The following is a 17,735-nucleotide window of genomic DNA, read 5'->3' on the forward strand; positions in this document are numbered from 1 at the left end:
GTATTCCACAATACCCAGAAATCATTTTGGGAAATTCCACCCGGAGACAATTTTATTAAAATAATTAATTATTTTTAATGGATGCCGAAGCCTAAACTTAGGAAATTAAAATAATTAAAGGGTATTAATCAAACTGAGGGTGAAACTTCTAGAAGAAGACGAAGATAGAGTTCAAATGATCTGAGCCATTGATTAGAATATAATCTGGGCCGTTGATTACTCAATTGGAGGATTATAAGGACTTCAATGGGCATTTGGAAAATACATCAGTGAGAGATCAAGAGATCGAATTTCTAAGAGAGGGCAACACAACGATTGCTAGAGAGAAGATCGACGTGATTTCTTGTAGTGAGGGGCAGGGATATTTCTGGTTGGAGAGTTTCCTGATTCAAGAATACATTGCAGAGGAGGTAGAGAGAGATCCAGAAGAGGCAGCGCGGAGGCTATGCTGGGCAGCATAAGCTCGAGCAGAGGCAACGCAGAGCTTCAGAGGGAGTTCGAAATTCAGCTGGGAAGTCGAGTTCTAGTGCCAGAGGCAAGGGTGTGAGATCGAAGAGCCAGAGGAACAAAACTTCAGACAACAGGAGATCCAGGAAGAGGTGACGTAGGATCCCAGAGAGGTTGATGTAGAACTGCGTAGGCTAATGCAACAATTGCACAAAGCTAGCATGGGGCCAGTCATCTAGGGCCTGGATTAGTATTGGATCGCCAGTGATAGTGTGAGATATTTCTCACTAATCTTCTGCCAGTCAGATTTTCTGTATTGGATAGCCAACAAGGCATCGAAAGATTGTATTCAGAAACTACTGCATAATAATACAAATCCTCAGCTGCTGCATCGGTTTTCTTGCATTGGGTTTTTTTGTTGACGTTTGTCCAAAAACAATGGTGTCACTTGTGTGTGTGTTATTTCTTCTTGCTCAGTTCTTGTTTCCGCATACTATTTATGTTGTGAAGGCTGCAGTTGTATTTATTTCGATGTTTACTGTGTAATACTGTTAATAACTTGTAAGAGAATTAGCAAGTAGGAGAAATAACATCAGATTGCTGCAGTAGGGATTTGGGTCACTAGATTTTCACAGTGTGCTTAGGCTTGAGCAAGCATTGTGTTTCTTCTCTATTCTTTGATTAATGCAATGTAGATAGTAAGGGGTTTTGGGCAGTTGCTTTCCCCTAGATAAATCTCTGTGCATGTGTGTTGTTTCCTTTTGCATGTCTATGATTCTTGTTTTAGATGGTGAATTAACTTCTGCAGGTTAGTAGAGTAGCTTCAAGTCTTGTGATTTAGCAAGTTTCATGAGCAGTATTGAATCTACACATTAATTCTACATGGCATCAGAGATGGAATCACTATAGAACAAAGATTTTGAAGTTGTCATTACAGGAGATTCGAATTTGAAGATCAGTGTTGCAAGTTTTCTTCAAGGCCGAGAAGATGGCTTTCAATGGACTAAGGCTTGAGTATGCCCTTGAGGGAAGATCGAATTATGTTGCATGGAAGGACCACATGGAGGCAGTACTGGAGGATAATGGGTTGAAGGAATTCATTGATAATGATATTCTGAAACCAGCAGCATCTGATGCAAAGGATCTAGCAGAATGGAAGAAGTGTGTTGCTAAGGTGAGGAGGATCATATTGGAGGGAGTACAAGACCATATTGTCTCTAATCTCCATGGGAAAGAGACTCCGTATGCAATGTGGCAAGCACTGACAGATTTGTTCCAGAATAGTAGTGACCACAGGAAATTGGCACTCAAGGACAAGCTTCGAAATATCAAGATGCAGAGGAACGAGACCATTCCACAGTACCTGAGTAGGTTCACACAGTGTCGTGATGAACTTGGTCAAGTTGGTGTTACTGTAGCAGAGGATGATTTGGTGAGCCTAGCCCTTCTAGGCCTTCCCAAGAGCTGGCACAACTACCAAGATTCGGTGAATGGGAGGGAGAAACTACCAAATTGGGAACGCTTGTGGTCCGATTTGGTATAGGAGGAGATAAGGCAGAACACCAGAGACAAGACCTCATCCAAGGGTGAAGATGAGGAGAACTATGCCTTGGTTGGCAAGGGAAAGAAAGGCAAAGAAAGGGAAAGGGAAGAAATCCCAATCCAAAGCAGATTCGAGTCAAGGGGGCAAGAAGAAAGACTTGTCCAAAATCAAGTGCTTTCACTGTCATGAATTTAGGCACTATGCAACAAAGTGTCCACATAAGAAGGCAAGCAAGAAGACCGCAGGAGGAGCAGTGGGTGAAGCTTTGGCTTCACAGTTCGAACTTGATTTTACTCTCATTGCATGCATGGCCAACACGGTGATGGGAAGTGTGTGGTATCTTGACAATGGTTCCTTGTTCCATATGACGGAGAACAAAGATTTTTTTAGTGATTTGGAGGAGAAGGATCTCCAGATGCACATCGAGATGGGAGATGATGGAAGGTACAACGCGACCGGGATTGGTACCGTCACCTTTCAGAGGGAGTCAGTCTCCCCTCTCAGGCTCAAGGATGTGATGTTTGTACCGGGTCTAAAGAAGAATCTTGTCTCTGTTGCAGTTTTGGAAGATCGTGGCTACGATGTGATCTTCAACAAAGGAAAGGCATTCTTGAGACACATAGCCACAGGACAATTGAAGCAGATCAGGGTTCGAGTGAATAACCTCTACAAGCTAGATGTGGAGGTTTGTGTTGCATTGAGCACAAAGGCGGAGAAAGTGCAGAGCCGTGATGTCGGTGAACTTTGGCATAAAAGTCTTGGTTATTTGCATCATGGTGCTTTGAAGATCATGCAACAAATTACCACAGGCCTCCCTAGAGGAGCACTAGAGTAGCATGACACATGCAAAGGGTGTACCTTAGGGAAGTACACAAACCACTTTCCATGATCAGGTAGCAGAGCACATGCAATCCTTGAAAGGATCCACTCTAATGTTTGTGGACCTTTCTTGACAGCCTCCACTGCCAGGCACAAGTATTTTGTTATCTTTATTGATGACTATTCACGGAAGTGTTGGATCTTCTTCATGTAGAAGAAGGATGAGACTTTCTCCAAGTTCTTAGAGTTCAAGGCACTGGTGGAGAAAGAAATGGGCAAGAAGGTGAAGGCTCTCAGGAGTGATAATGGAGGTGAGTATGTGTCGAATGAGTTTAAAAATTTATGTGCAAAAGAAGGCATTCAACGAGAGTTGACAACACCCCACAACCCACAACAGAATGGGGTGGCTGAGAGGAAGAATTGAAGCATTGTGGGAGCAGCACGGGCGATGTTGCATGACCAAAGCCTACCTTTGCACTTGTGGGCTGAAGCATGCAACACAATGGTCTATTTGCAGAACAAGAGTCCTCATCGGATTCTTGGCATGATCACACTAGAGGAGGCTTTCTCAGGGAGGAAGCCAGATGTGTCACACTTCAGGATCTTTGGAGCCTCTGTCTATTGCCATGTCTCCAAAGAGTCAAGGAAGAAGTTGGAGCCGACAGCAAAGTTGGGAGTATTTGTGGGGTACACAGAAACTCCCCACAACTATCGTGTATATTTTCTATCCCTCAGAGATGGGATGTCAAATTTGATGAAGACAAAGCCATGTGGTGCTCTCTTGAGAGGGAGCTACATATCCCACCAAAGGAGGAGATTTTAGCTCCAAAGGAGGAGCCTCAGGATGTTGTGGAGCAACCACAAGTTGAGGAGTAGAGAGTGGAGACAGTCACTCAAGCAGAATCATCTAGAGAAGGCAAGAAGAGAACTAGAGAAGCTGAGAGACTTGTGCAGGATGCGGGGGAGAATGTGGGTGCTCCTTCAAATTAGTGCAGGCAGAGAAGGTCACCATATCGGTACATTGGCTAGATGGCTCTTATGATTGAGCTAGTAGAGATTGAGCCATCCTCTTTCGAGGAAGCAGTAGAGAAACCAGTATGGGTTGATGCAATGGTGGAGGAGTACGAATCCATTGTGAAGAACAGTGTTTGGGAAGTGTGAAAATTCCACAATTGGAATCCTATTGCAGCAGCTGAAAATTATTCTCCTAATCGTTATTTTAATTCAACAATTTATTTACTATTTCCTAGAACAAATATTGAATAACTCAGACTGCAACCTACACAAATAAAACTGCGAAAGAATGAATGATGGAAGAAATGGTAGTGCACACATAAAAATAACACAATTATTTTTGGACAAAAGTCCCCTGAAAAACCAACTTGGGAAAACCGGTGCAACAACTGAGGGTTTTATTATTTTCCAACAGTGAAATAATCTGAGTACAACTAGATGCCGAAACTGGAAATCCTACAGAGAAATACTGGCAAGAAAAATCTAGTGAGAAAATTTCCTCACTCCACATGCAAATCCGAGCTGTGACCTCAGCTCAAATTGAGCAGTCCAAACTAGCTCTGTGCAACTACTGTGTCACCATAGCGCAGTCACTTTTGCACTCAGCTCGAACTAGCTTCTCCTCAAGTCGTCTGGTCTGCTGCTGTCTGGGAAAATGTCTCTCCTAGCCTCCCAAACCTCTGTCTAGCTTTTGGCACTGAAACTCTGCTTTTCCCCCGTAGATTCGAAATTGCGTCAAGAGGATACTGCGCTGCTCTGCGTCAACCTCTCTGTGGCTCTCTTGCCTCTCTGCAAATGCACTCACTAGAACTGGAATCCTTCCTTCGACTTCACTATCCCTGCCCCTCTCTTATTGCTTCGATCTCATTGGCTCTCTTTCCGGCAACTGACTGCTGCTACTCTGGAAATCGATCTACTCATGAAATCAAACTTCTCAAGTGTCTTCTCCAAGTGCCCATTGACTTCTTATAGTCCTTTGTTGGGACTCCAACTGCCAAGATTAAATCTTAATCAATGGCTAGGATTAACTTGAAGTCGATCCGTGTGAGTTTCTAGACCATTCACGCCTTGACTTAATTAATTATGATTAATTAACCATATTCCCTAAGTTTAGACTTAGGACATATTTTAAAACTGGCTAATTGTTGGAGTTTTTAAGTCTATCCGTTAGAAATTCTTCCTGTACTATCTGATTTATTTCTTCCTACTTGTTCAGTTACTTAACAAGTTATTTACCATGTAAGTACTGAAAATAAATACAAGTACAGTATCAACACATACAAATCATCAACTGAAAGAAGCAAGCACACAAGTGAGTTATTTTTGGACTAATGTCCCCGGAAAAACCCAATGCAGGAAAATCGGTGTAGCTATTAGAGGGTTTTATTATTAAGCAGTTTCAGAATACAATCTGGGTGCGAGAAATGGCTCACCCAACCGAGAATGCCCTCGGCAGTAATACCTCTCAGTCGGAGATAGATATTTCGGCTAAATCATCGGAGGAATGATCCCACAACAACACTGTAGCACTTCTGTTGCTCTCTGTCACCCTGATAGGGACTGCGACTCCCTATCCAGCTCTCTAGCTCCAATTTGTCCCACGAAATCTCCCAGCGTCAGCCTCTAGGGTTTGCGTCAGCCTTTCTGGCTCAGCGTCAGCCCGACATCAGCCTATTTGGCCCAGTGTCAGTCTCTCGGGGCTTTGCGTCAGCCTCTAGAGCCTCTGCGTCTCCCACGCTGGCCCTCCTCAAGCTCTACGCAACTCCTGGCTTCCTCTGCGTGGCCTCTGGCTTCCTCTGCGTGGCCTCTAGCTGGCTCTGCGTCAACCCTCTCCCGACTACTGCACTGATGCTCCCGGTACTATCTCTGCCTCTCTGCTACTGTATTCACTGCCCCTCAGTCGCAACTCTGATCACTCCAATTTCCTCAGCAAGCCCTGCCCCAGAAAATCAAATTCTTGATCAACTCGTTGTGTTCTCCAATTGACCCTCAAGCCTCTTCTTATACTTTTATCGTTGACAATTCAACGGCCGAGATTAAGTCCCTAATCAACGGCTAAGATTAGATCTGGCTTGATCCATGACTTTTGGACCATTCTAACTCAGTTTTATATTAATTTACATTAATATTTTATTTTTCCTAAGTTTAGACTTAGGAACTCCATTAAAAATATTAATTATTTTAATATATCCTAAACTGGTTAAATTCTGCCCAAACCATTTCTGGGTCTCGGAGATCTCATGTGCTTTAGCCTCTCCACCAATTTTCATGGCTAGAGCACCTCTAATGCTACCCCAAATCAACACTCCCTCTTAGCGAGGACTATACTCTAGTAATACTTCTCACTGAGTATCACCCTGATCATTCGACATCAGTCCCTGTGCTAATGCTAGGCCTGTTGCCCAACATCCTTTGCACTATTGCATCATGTACTACTACCCATGGCCCTGCCACTGCCACTGCTGCATCCGTACAACAACTCCCTCTGCATCCGTGCTGTTGCTCATGGCCTTGCCACTGCCACTGCTGCATCTGCAGTGCATCCCCTCTCATCATGTTGCATAGTGTTGCCCATAGCACTACCACTGCTAACTGCTGCACTGCAACTCAGTTACTGAGAAGTAAGTAACTGATTCTTCCAACTCTGACATCTCTGTCAGGCTAGAAACACTCCCGATGCTGAAGCACCCTTTGTCGTTGACAAGTGCTCCCTGTACATACCTCTGCGCTGCTGCAACAACTCCATGCCTCTCGCACTTTTGCCTCACGCTATCCTGGGACTCCTGCATTGTAGCCCTCTCTATCACTCCATTTGCATCCGTCTCTATTTACATCTGCCAGTCCTGTTACTCCTCTTCGGGGCTCCCGTAGCCAGGTATAATCCAAGAGGTTGGGTACCTCGAGGATCCTGCCCCTCATCACCTGTAGTCCATCTGACTACAGCTCGATGTCTCCCCACCTCTTTTCTCGAGGTGCATGAGCACTCATGGCACAGTTGTCATCAGTCTCCACTTCCTTCTTCGCCTTAGCCGGCGCAGCCTTGGTCTCAGAAGCCTCTCCCTTGCTCTTCTTCCTAGGACACTGGTTCGCATAGTGACCCAGTTCCCCACAATGGAAGCACTTGACCTTGGAGAGGTCCTTCTTCTTTCTTTTCTCTTGCTTCCTACAGATGCGAGAGCCGCATCTTCTTCTTCCTCCTTTTTTATTCGGACCCCTTTTCCGCTACTCCCCGCCTTGGACACCCGTATGATCTCTTCTTGACAAAGAGCTGCCCACAGTTCTTCCTAATCTGGAAGGCTCATCCTGCCCAGTATGCTCTGGACAAATACCTCCCAATCCTCTAAGACTGCGTTCAATGCGGTCTTCACCATCAGTTCCTGATCCGGTGTGGCCCCTATGGAAGTTAGCTGATTACGGATCTCCTTCAGTCCACTGAGGAAGACATCTATCTGCTCTCCCTTCTGCATTTGATGTGACCGCAACTGGTTTTAAAGTAACATCCTCCTCTGCATAGAAGTATGCTGGTATAATTTCTTCAGGGCCTCCCACATCTCATTTGCCGTCTCCTTCTTGGCAATGTGTGGCACCACATGATCCTTAACACCATCAAAGATGATGCACTTTGCCTTGGCCATTGCCTCCTCGTACTTGTCATTTTTAGCTGGGTCAACCGGGATTGCTATCGTTTTCAAGGCGAAGTATTTGATGCAATACCTGTCTAGAATGGACAAGATCTTGGCCTTCCAGACTACGAAGTTGGAAGCTTTGTCCAGTCTATGTTGATCTCTTAGCGCATTCACTGCCATTTTGCTGATCCTCTTTCGACTCTTTCAAGTCTCTCTACTTCCTGTCTGGAAGTTCTTAGTTTGACTCCCTTTGAGCCTCGATTTCCCTTCTGGAAATCCCTATGCCAATCCTCGGCAGCAACTCCCTCTTCCTTGGTCTTGCACTGTTAGGTAATGTTCTGACCACAGTACCCCACCAACTTCGCTCCAAAACTTACCCACAACCTCCTATGCCCCAACAGTCTGAAGGTTAGAGCCTCTAGGCTCTGTGCAATCCTGGCACCGGCACAATCTGCACCTCCTGGCCACAGCGTCGATCCTTCCTGGCTGAGAAAGATGACTGGGTACTGCGTAGGTCAGGTCTGCTCCTCTCTGCCTCAACGCTGATCCTCCTCCTAGCTCGAATTGATGACGCAGGCTCTCTGCGTCACCCCTTTCTTGCTGCTTTCTGCTAGGAACAACTTCTGTCACTCGGGATAGCTGTTTCCGTTGCTGTTGCTCTGCTCGGATGATGTCTTTAGTTATCCTGTGATCTGCAACCTGCCTCTGATACCATGTTGGAATTTCTAAGTCTATCTGTTAGAAATTCTTCCTGTACTATCTGATTTATTTCTTCCTACTTGTTGAGTTACTTAACAAGTTATTTACCATGTAAATACTGAAAATAAATACAAGTACAATATCAACACATACAGATCATCAACTAAAAGAAACAAGAACACAAGTGACACAGTTATTTCTGGACTAATGTCCCCGGAAAAACTCAATGCGGGAAAACCGGTGCAATTATTAGAGGGTTTTATTATTAAGCAGCTTCAGAATATAATCTGGGTGCCAGAAATGGCTCACCCAACAGAGAATGCCCTCGGCAGTAGTACCTCTCAGTCGGAGACAGATATTCCGACTAAATCGTAGAAGGAACGATCCCACAGCAACATTGCAACACTTCTGCTGCTCTCTGTCACCTTGATAGGGACTGCGTCACCCTATCCAACTCTCTAACTCCAATCTGTCCCACGACATCTCCCAGCGTCAGCCTCTAGGGTCTATGTCAGCCTCTCTGGCCCAACGTCAACCTATTTGGCCCAGCGTCAGCTTCTCGGGGCTCTGTGTCAACCTCTGGAGCCTCTGCGTCTCCCATGCTAGCCCTCCTCAGGCTCTGCATAGCTCCTGGCTGCCTCTGCGTGGCCTCTACTTGGCTCTACATCAACCCTCTCCTTGCTTCTGCGTTGATGCTCCCAATACTATCTCTGCTTCTCTGCTACTGTATTCATTGCCCCTCAGCTGCAACTCTAATCACTCCTTCGATTTCCTCAGCAAGCCCTGCCCTATAAAATCGAATTCTTGATCAACTCGGTGTGTTGTCCAACTGACCCTCAAGCCTCTTCTTATACTTTTCTCGTTGACAATTCAACGGCCGAGATTAAGTCCCTAATCAACGACTAAGATTAGATCTGGCTTGATCCAGGAATTTTGGACCATTCTAACTCAGTTTTATATTAATTCACATTAATATTTTATTTTTCCTAAGTTTAGACTTAGGAACTCCATTAAAAATATTAATGATTTTAATATCTCCCAAACTGTTTAAATTCTGCTGAAACCATTTCTGGGTCGTGGAGATCTCATGTGCTTTAGCCTCTCCACCAAATTTTGTGGCTAAAGCACATCTGATGCTACGCCAAATCAACACTAATAATCTAATTAAGCTAGAAATGATTTTTTGGGTTTTGGAGATCTCCTGTATTCTAGCCATTCCACAAAATTTCTTGGCTAGAACACATCCGATGCTACAAAAGCTAACACTCCCTCTTAGCGAGGAATGTGTTCTAGTGCTCTACTACCTATCATGTAGCAGTGCCCTGTCTCTACATCACCTCCTGTCACGCTGTTGATGTTTGGTTGCTACTGCATACCAACCACTGCGCAACTCTGATATCTGTTGCATCTGTGCTGCTGCTAACTCTACTGCCCACACTGCATCTGCACTGCAATTCCCTCTCATTTGTTGCTGCTGCAACTACAACAACTGTGACTGAGAAGCATCCTAAATATTGAATCGGCTGTGATCAGTATGATGTGTCTGTCACCTGAGTCTCTGGCTATTGCTAGCTACTGCTCTTTCTACTAAAGACTTTGCGCTGCTTCTGACTCTGCTCTATGCCAACTACACTACTACCAACTCTGCATTGCGCTTCCGAGCATCTGAATGCTACTAGACTCTGCAACTGTCACTCTGGCATCTGACTGCATCAACTTTCACTGATCCATCCTGCTACTGAAAACTGTGGGCCTGCATAGCAAGGTATTGATCCATGAGGTGGACTGCTCAAGGATTCTGCCCATTCCTGTAGCTCTTTGGGGCTACAACTCCAAGTCACCCCACCTTACTCTTGGAGGTATGTCAGTGATCATAGCGAAGTCTTCCTCCAACCTTGAGGACAACCTATCAATCTCGGCATGAGCTGCTGCCTGGTCCTGCTTCTCCTCTTTGTCCTTCTTCCTGAGAGGACACTGGGTACTGTAGTGGCCAAACTCGCCACACCTGAGGCACTTGACCTTTGACAGGTCCTTCTTCTTTCTTTGCTCCCCCTATCCCTAACTAGGAACCTTATATGCGAGGGCCACATTCTCCTCCTCCACCTGTTTTTGTCCGCTGTTGTTGTTGCTGCCATTGATGGAGCTCTTTAAAAGAGCTTGCCTCAACCCCTCTTGTTGCAAATTGGCCCACATCCTATCCCAACTTGGCAAGGTATCTTTGCCCAAAGTACTTTGGACGAATACCTGCCACTCCTCGGAGACACTGTTTAGTGCCAATCGCACTAGCTCTGTGGGTTGAGGTGTTGCTGAAACAACTGACAACTTGTCTCAAACCTCCTGAATCTTGGTGAGTAAGGGGTCTATGCCTTCCCCCTTCTGCATCTCAATGCATCTCAACTTTTCTTCTAAGTACATCTTCCGCTGCTTGGAAGTGCCCTAGTACAACGTGGAGAGAGTCTCACACATCTCTTTGGCAATACCGTTGCCAGCTATGTGTGAAACAATGTGATCTCGGACTCTGTCTAGGATCAACCTCTTCACCCACGCCATCTCCTTTTGTACTCCTTCAGCTGATCTGCATCTTGGGGTACTGCTACCACTGCATCAAAATATGGCTTCAGGCCATATTCATCCAAAAGGAAGGATATCCTTGCCTTCCAGATGACATAGTTGGAAGCACCATCCAACCTATCCTGATCACGAAGACCAGTAGTAGCCATCTCAAAAAATGTCGAAAATCTCCTCTTCCCTTTTGCTCAACGACTGCTAGGCTATTTGCACTTCCTTCTAGAGTGAGAAACTCTGCTCACAACGACTGCTGATCTGCAAGGGAAATCGAACTTCTTGAGATTAGACATTCCCCGAGGAAAATTTGCCCTTAGTGTGTGATCTTGTTCCTTCCACTCGACGCTAGATTTGCTCTAGCAAACTGCTGCAAAACTACTGTGTCTAGCTAGAGATCTGCCTTACGAAATAGTGGGCTGCTCCCTTTTCCTTTGGAATCCCTTGATCTGGAGAGATTGAATTTTTCTATCCCTTACTCAGAAAAATCGAATCTCATCAAGAAATTTGGCCTCTCGGCAAAGTGACTGCGCTGCCTCTGGGGTTTCGATCTACTGCCCACATTGAACAACGAAACTCCTTCTATCTTCGCTACTAAGCTCTCTGGCTGATCAACTCTGCTCTAATACCATGTGAAAATTCCACAACCGGAATCCTATTGCAGCAACTGGATATTATTCTCCTAATTGTTATTTTAAGTTAACAATTTATTTACTATTTCCTACAACAAATTTGAATAACCCACACTGCAACCTACACAAATAAAACCGCAGAAGAATAAATGCTGTAAGAAATGGTAGCACACACATAAAAATAACACAAAATTATTGGACAAAAGTCCCCGGAAAAGCCCAACTTGGGAAAACTGGTGCAACCGCAAAGGGTTTTATTATTATGCAGCAGTGAAACAATTTGAGTACAACTGGATGTCGAAATTGGCAATCCTACAGAGAAATACTGGCAAGACAAATCTAGTGAGGAAATTTCCTCACTCCACAGGCAAATCCGAGTTCTAACCTCAGCACAAATTGAGCCGTCCAAACTGGCTCTGCGCAGCTACTGCGTCACCCTAGCGCAATCACTTTTGCACTCAGCTTGAACCAACTTCTCCTCAAGGCGTTTGGTTTGCTGCTGTCTGGAAAAATGCCTCTCCCGAGTCTTGACTGCTACTATCCTCTGCTCTGTCTCTAAATAATTTGCGTTGCTTGTGACTCTGCACTATGCCACTCAACACTGCTGCCAACTCTGCACTGTGCTCTCCAACATTTGACTGCAACTAGTTTGCAACTGTCACTCTGGAATTTTGACTGCACCTCCAACACTAATCCATCCTGCTATTGAATACTATGGGCCCTTGTAGCCAGGTAATGATTCATGAGGTGGACTCCTCAAGGACCCTGCCCAATCTTTGTAGCTCTCTAAGGCTACAACTCTAAGTCACCCCACCTCACACCTGGAGGTATGAGGGCCATCATAGCGAAGTCTTCCTCCAATCTGGAGGACAACTTGTTGATGTCAGCTAACGCTGCCTGCTAGTCCTGCTTCTCTGACTTGTCCTTCTTCCTGAGAGGATGCTGCGTGCTGTAGTGACCGAGGTCACCACATCTGAAGCACTTGACCTTTGACAGGTACTTCTTCTTTCTCTGTTCCCCTTGCTCTTGAATGGGACCTTTTGATGTGAGGGCCACATTCTCCTCCTCCTTCACCACCTTCGATTTTCTGCTACTGTTGCCACTGATGGAGCTCTTCAACAAAACTCGTCTCAATTCCTCCCGCTACAAATCGGCCCACATTCTGTCCCATCTTAGTAGCGTGTCTCTTCCCAATATACTTTGGACGAAGACCTGCCAATCCTCTTAGATAGTGTTGAGTGCCAATTGTACTAGCTTTGAAGGTTGAGGCACTGCCCCAACAACTGACAACTGATCTCAAACCTCCTGAATCCTAATGAGGAAAGGATCTATGCCTTCCCCCTTCTGCATCTTGATGCATCTCAGCTTCTCCAAAACATCTTCCGCTGCTCGGAAGTACCCTGGTATAGCGTGGAGAGAGCATCCCACATCTCTTTGGTCGTTCCCTTGGTCACTATATGTGATACTATATGGTCTCAAACTCCATCCAGGATCAACTGCTTCGCCCACACCATCTCCTTCCTATATTCCTTGAGCTGGTCTGCATATTGAGGAACTGCCACTACATTATCAATGTAGGCTTTCAGGCCATATTCATCTAGAAGGAAGGACATTCTAGCCTTCCAGATGACATAGTTGGAAGCTCCATCCAACCTATCCATATTTCTAAGCCATGCAGTAGCCATCTCTGGAATTGTCGAAAACTCCCTCTTTTCTTGTGCTCGACTGTTGCTCTGCTATTCGCACTCCCTTTTGGAATGCGCAAATATGCTAGCTGCTACTGCCAATTTGCAACTGGAAATTCGAACTTCGAAGACTCGAAGTTCCTTGAGGAAAATTTTCCCTCTGCTATGTATGCTTTTCTCTTCCACCTGATGCGGATTCTGCTTTTGCAGCCTGCAACAAAACCCTCTGCGTCCAACCACGAATCTGCTCAGCGAAAATCTGAGCCACAATTGCTCATTCTGACTACTGGAATCACTATCTTGGGAAAATTGAATTTTCTGTACCCTTCCAACTGAAAATTGAATTGCTGGCCCAACAATTTGTCCTACCTATCTGAGCATTGCGCTGCCTTTGAGAATTTTGGCCTGCTGCTCCCTCTGAGCTGCGAAATTCTTTCCTTCGCTTTTGAGCTTCTCGGCTGATCAATGACGCTATGACACCATGTGAAAATTCCAAAACTGGAATCCTATTGCAGCAACTGGAAATTATTCTTCTAATTGTTAATTAATTTTAACAATTTATTTGCTACGACAAATATCAAATAAATCACACTGCAACCTTCACAAGTAAAATATTGTGCAAATAATAGCGTTGGAAACTGAGAAAATACTAGCACACACAATAAAAATGACATCGTTATTTTCGGACAAATGTTCTCGGAAAAACCCAACTTGGGAAAACTCGTGCAGCAGTGAGGGTTTTTATTATTATGCAGTAGTGAAAATCTGAGTACACTCTGTGGATGCCCATCTGGCAATCCAAACAGTAAGAAAATCTGGTCAAAATTATTTTAAGGGAATTACCCTTCTTCCACAAGCAATTCTGACACAACTTCCTTCAGAAAACTCGGCTTCCTGGACCTTCTGCGTCAGCCTCTGTGCTACTTTGCACAGACCCTACGACTTCAAGTCTCCACCCTGCCTTTAATGAAGTTGTTTTTCCTGTCACTGCTGAGGAAATCGCCTCTTCGGCACTCTGGACCCTTTGCCTGGCCTTTGGAACTGAGAACGAATTTCTCTCCAGCAAATCGTACTGCTTCTCTGAAGCAATTGCGTAGTCCTCTGTTGCCTCACTGGGAATAACTCGACCCTCTTGCTGCTGCCTATCTGGATTTGTAAAACTTCCTCCGGATCACTGTCCCTGCCCCTCACTATGTTTGCTGCCTCACTGAAGCTCAAACTCTCTGGCCACTGACTGCTGCTACTGTGGAAAATCGAATTCTCCAATTGACTTTGGTGAATTCTCCATCACCACATCGATCCCTTCTTATATCTTCCTGTTTGGACTCCAATGGCCAAGATTAAATCTTAATCAATGTCTCAAATCATTTCTGGATCAATCCGTGTGAGTTTCTAGAGAATTCTCACCTTGACTTAATTAATTATTATTAATTAGCCATATTTCCTAAGTTTAGAATTAGGAAATATTTAAAAAATGGTTAATAATCTAATTAAGCCATCTCTAAGTGGAATTTCCAAAAATGATTTCTTGGTTTTAGAGATCTCATGTATTCTAGCCTCTCCACCAAATTGTGGCTAGAACACATCTGATGCTACAAAAACTAACACACAATCCCCTATAAAGGAAATTCAAGTCATAATCATCATCAAATCACTTCAAAAATAGGGCAACGCCCATTAAATAGGTACAATGCTATCCTAGAGGCATCCTGTTAGCTTTGGGGTACCATCTCTCTCTAAGCAAGATCCTGGATTTGGAGGGAAACATTTCAATTCCTAGAGGAAGAAAAGAGTGTCATCAATTGCATTGAAGGCATCCTAAGGTCAACGTTGCTCAATAAATGGTCAATATTCTAGGTCAAAGTGCCTAGTGGAGTCATCAAGTGGGGCTAGACATCCTCTTTAAGTGTTGGAGGAGCATCATACAATCCCTCAAGAGATGGCAGTTATACTTGGGATCAAATATCTAGCAACATACTCTTCTAATTAAGTGACTTCAAGATCATAGGTGCATAAACCACAAGAGTATCAAAGTGGGCCATATAATGTTAAAAGCATCAAAGTACTTTACACAAGCATCATCTTCAAATGTCTTTCTAGCTTATGACTTGTAAACAAGTTACCTTGCTTAGGTATGGGAGGATCATCACGAGGCCCTACTAGGTGCTTCCAACCCTAAGGGAAGGAATAGTTCCTAGGCTGACCCATCAATCAACAGGTGCAAATGATCATTAACATGATGTGGGGTTTACTTCATGGAGGATGTCACTGTTTCGTACCTACTGTAAAATTCACAACATCTTTGAGCGTTATGATGTGAAGAGGGAGCAATTGTGGGGCCTGAGTTACTCCTTTCCTTGGCCTATTTTTAATTTTTTACCATTCCTCCTGTGCACCTTTTTCGTCATTAATTTTCACATATATATCTTGGATTCCAAAATTTCATTGATTCAACATTGACTCCTTAAAGATGAAGTGATACCTTGCTCATCAGGTTGGGATATTTAAAGTTCCTTTCATTTAGATAGTTCATGCATTACCCAGGAATTGAGTGAGGGCTAATGAGGGGGGTAGAGCTCAAGCTAGGATTTTGTCTACTACACTTTCATTTATCTCTGCCAATATTTTGAATTTTGACATATGGCTCATGCTTTTTCCTATCTTTCTGCTACATCGATCTCTTAGGGAAAAGTTTCTAGGCCCCTACTCAATGTGGAAAAAAGGGAACCAATACTGGTGATAGGTAACAATGACCCGAAAATGGGATGTGGATACATGGAGAAGATGGAAGGTGTTAAGTGTGGATTATCATGGAAATGCAATATCAACTAGAGCCTCCAATTTGTGCCCCTCCCAGATAGTGAAAGAAAAGGCCTTAAGGAAGGTCACACTGGACTAGGGGCAAGTGATAACCACCAAGATGAAGCAAGGGAACAAATGTACAGTCAAAAGTGGTCTATCATCCAATTCAACCCGTGATCCATACTAGAATGCCTTTAAACATTAAATGAAAGCACTTGAACAGAAAATTGGTTAATGTACCTCATATTTGATGACCCACCTTCATCAGATGAGTAGGCTAGATAAGGAAAGCACAGACTAGAGAATGCATGAGAGGCGTTTGTGAGGCTAGCTATCTGTGGATCATGATAGGGCTGCTGGCTGTCTAGTTGAAACATCAGGAGAAATTTTTCTTCTAGAGGTCAGCCACATGTGTGGGTAACACGAATCAAATGTACACCACTCATATTGACCACTTGCAAAATTGTAAACCCATTGCTCAGCAATTTCCGCTTTTAGCCAAGTTTAAGTTTCATGCACATGAGGGTTGACATGTGCACTGATAGTTCTCAGAAATCCACCATCTCTCAGCCTTCTTTATTACCCAACAAAAGCGTGGGTAACAAGGCCAAACCAGAGGCTTTCGAACTTACCATGCTTCCCCAGTTTCTCCTCTTTGCCCCATAGTAGCACCATATCTCAAAGCTGCAATATCTTATTCCTGATTTTCTTATAGAAAATCTGCTTGATTTTATTCTGGTAATCATTGAAGTGATCAAAAGCATGCCTATGGTCCTCGTCCGACTATAACAAAGAGTCAACATGGGCTTGTAGTGCTTCCGAGTTAGTGGTAAGCAGCTGTAATACTTATACACCGGCAACCTTAAATTGATAGGTAAGACAACATCCACACCGTAAACAAGTTCAAAAGGGCTGTTACCAGTGGCATTTTTTTTTTGTGATGCCGTCACTTCACAAGGAAGACCTTAGCTTGCTGTCCCAGCTTTTTTTGTTGTCCCCAATTCTCCTTTTAATGATCATCAACAAGTTTTCATTGCTCAATTCAGCAAGGTCATTCCCTATGGATAGTAGTTACATGAATGAGAGAGTAGAATCCCATACTGTGACCTGAGATCAATCAACTATGCAGATCTCAAAACATGAGCATTATCTGGATTCTGGACTCTCTAGTGATCTTCAGCGCATGGAATCTAGTAATAATTAGAGTCTCCAAAAAATCATCGATGGATGTACCGGAAAAAGACCTGAGGGGTGCTTCCTCAACCCACTAACTGAAGCAGTCTGTTGCCATCAAGATCCATTTAAATCCATTGCTGGAATTTTCATGAAACTTTCTGATGAAATCCAACACCTATTGATTGTACTCTTTTAGTCCCATTGATATACTTTTGTGGTCATTTGTTAGACTAATAAAAATATCTTCTCTTATCTATCTGCATCTGGCTTACTATTTATTTGATGTTCTTGATGGCGGGGAATTTATTATTGTTCACATGTAATTGGGGATTTGAATTTGAATTGTTTTCATGTGTATTATATACTGTATATGGCAATATGCTAAAACTGAGTTTTTATATACTGTATCTGGCTATATGTTAAAACTGAGTTTTTATATACTCTATATGGCTATATGCTAAAACTGAGTTTTATATACTTTTAACTTTATATGGCTATATGCTAAAACTGAGTTGTTGCTTCTCATGCAGATGCAGAAATGATTGGCAAAACAGAACTTGTGCTGTATACAATGAAAGATTTTCTTTGTCGCTTGCTGAAAAAACAAGAAGCAGATTGGAAGAACTGTGAAAAGGTTTGGAAGCTTTTCAGTAGAACTGTGGAGTTCCAGGACCCTCTAATTTGTTTTCGTGGGATTAAGAGGTCAGTCTCTGTATGTGTGTGGAAATGA

The 17,735-nt window shown here is 43.8% G+C and overlaps 1 protein-coding gene across 7 annotated transcripts in view; it reads left to right on the forward strand.

The window, feature by feature from the left end:
- The window catches only part of LOC149218427 (uncharacterized), a 374,566-nt gene that overhangs the window by 92,207 nt on the left and 264,624 nt on the right, over positions 1–17,735 (forward strand). For all 7 annotated transcript variants that reach the window (XM_089383979.1, XM_089383978.1, XM_089383980.1 and 4 more), the window contains one exon: positions 17,536–17,707. In XM_089383979.1, the coding sequence (XP_089240105.1) occupies positions 17,536–17,707 (172 nt within the window). The remainder of the gene's footprint in view (positions 1–17,535; positions 17,708–17,735) is intronic.

The sequence above is a fragment of the Pinus tabuliformis genome, chromosome Q (assembly GCF_031772625.1).
Source record: "Pinus tabuliformis cultivar Carrire ecotype Pingquan chromosome Q, CPIR1, whole genome shotgun sequence".
In the NCBI taxonomy this organism is placed as follows: Eukaryota; Viridiplantae; Streptophyta; class Pinopsida; order Pinales; family Pinaceae; genus Pinus; species Pinus tabuliformis.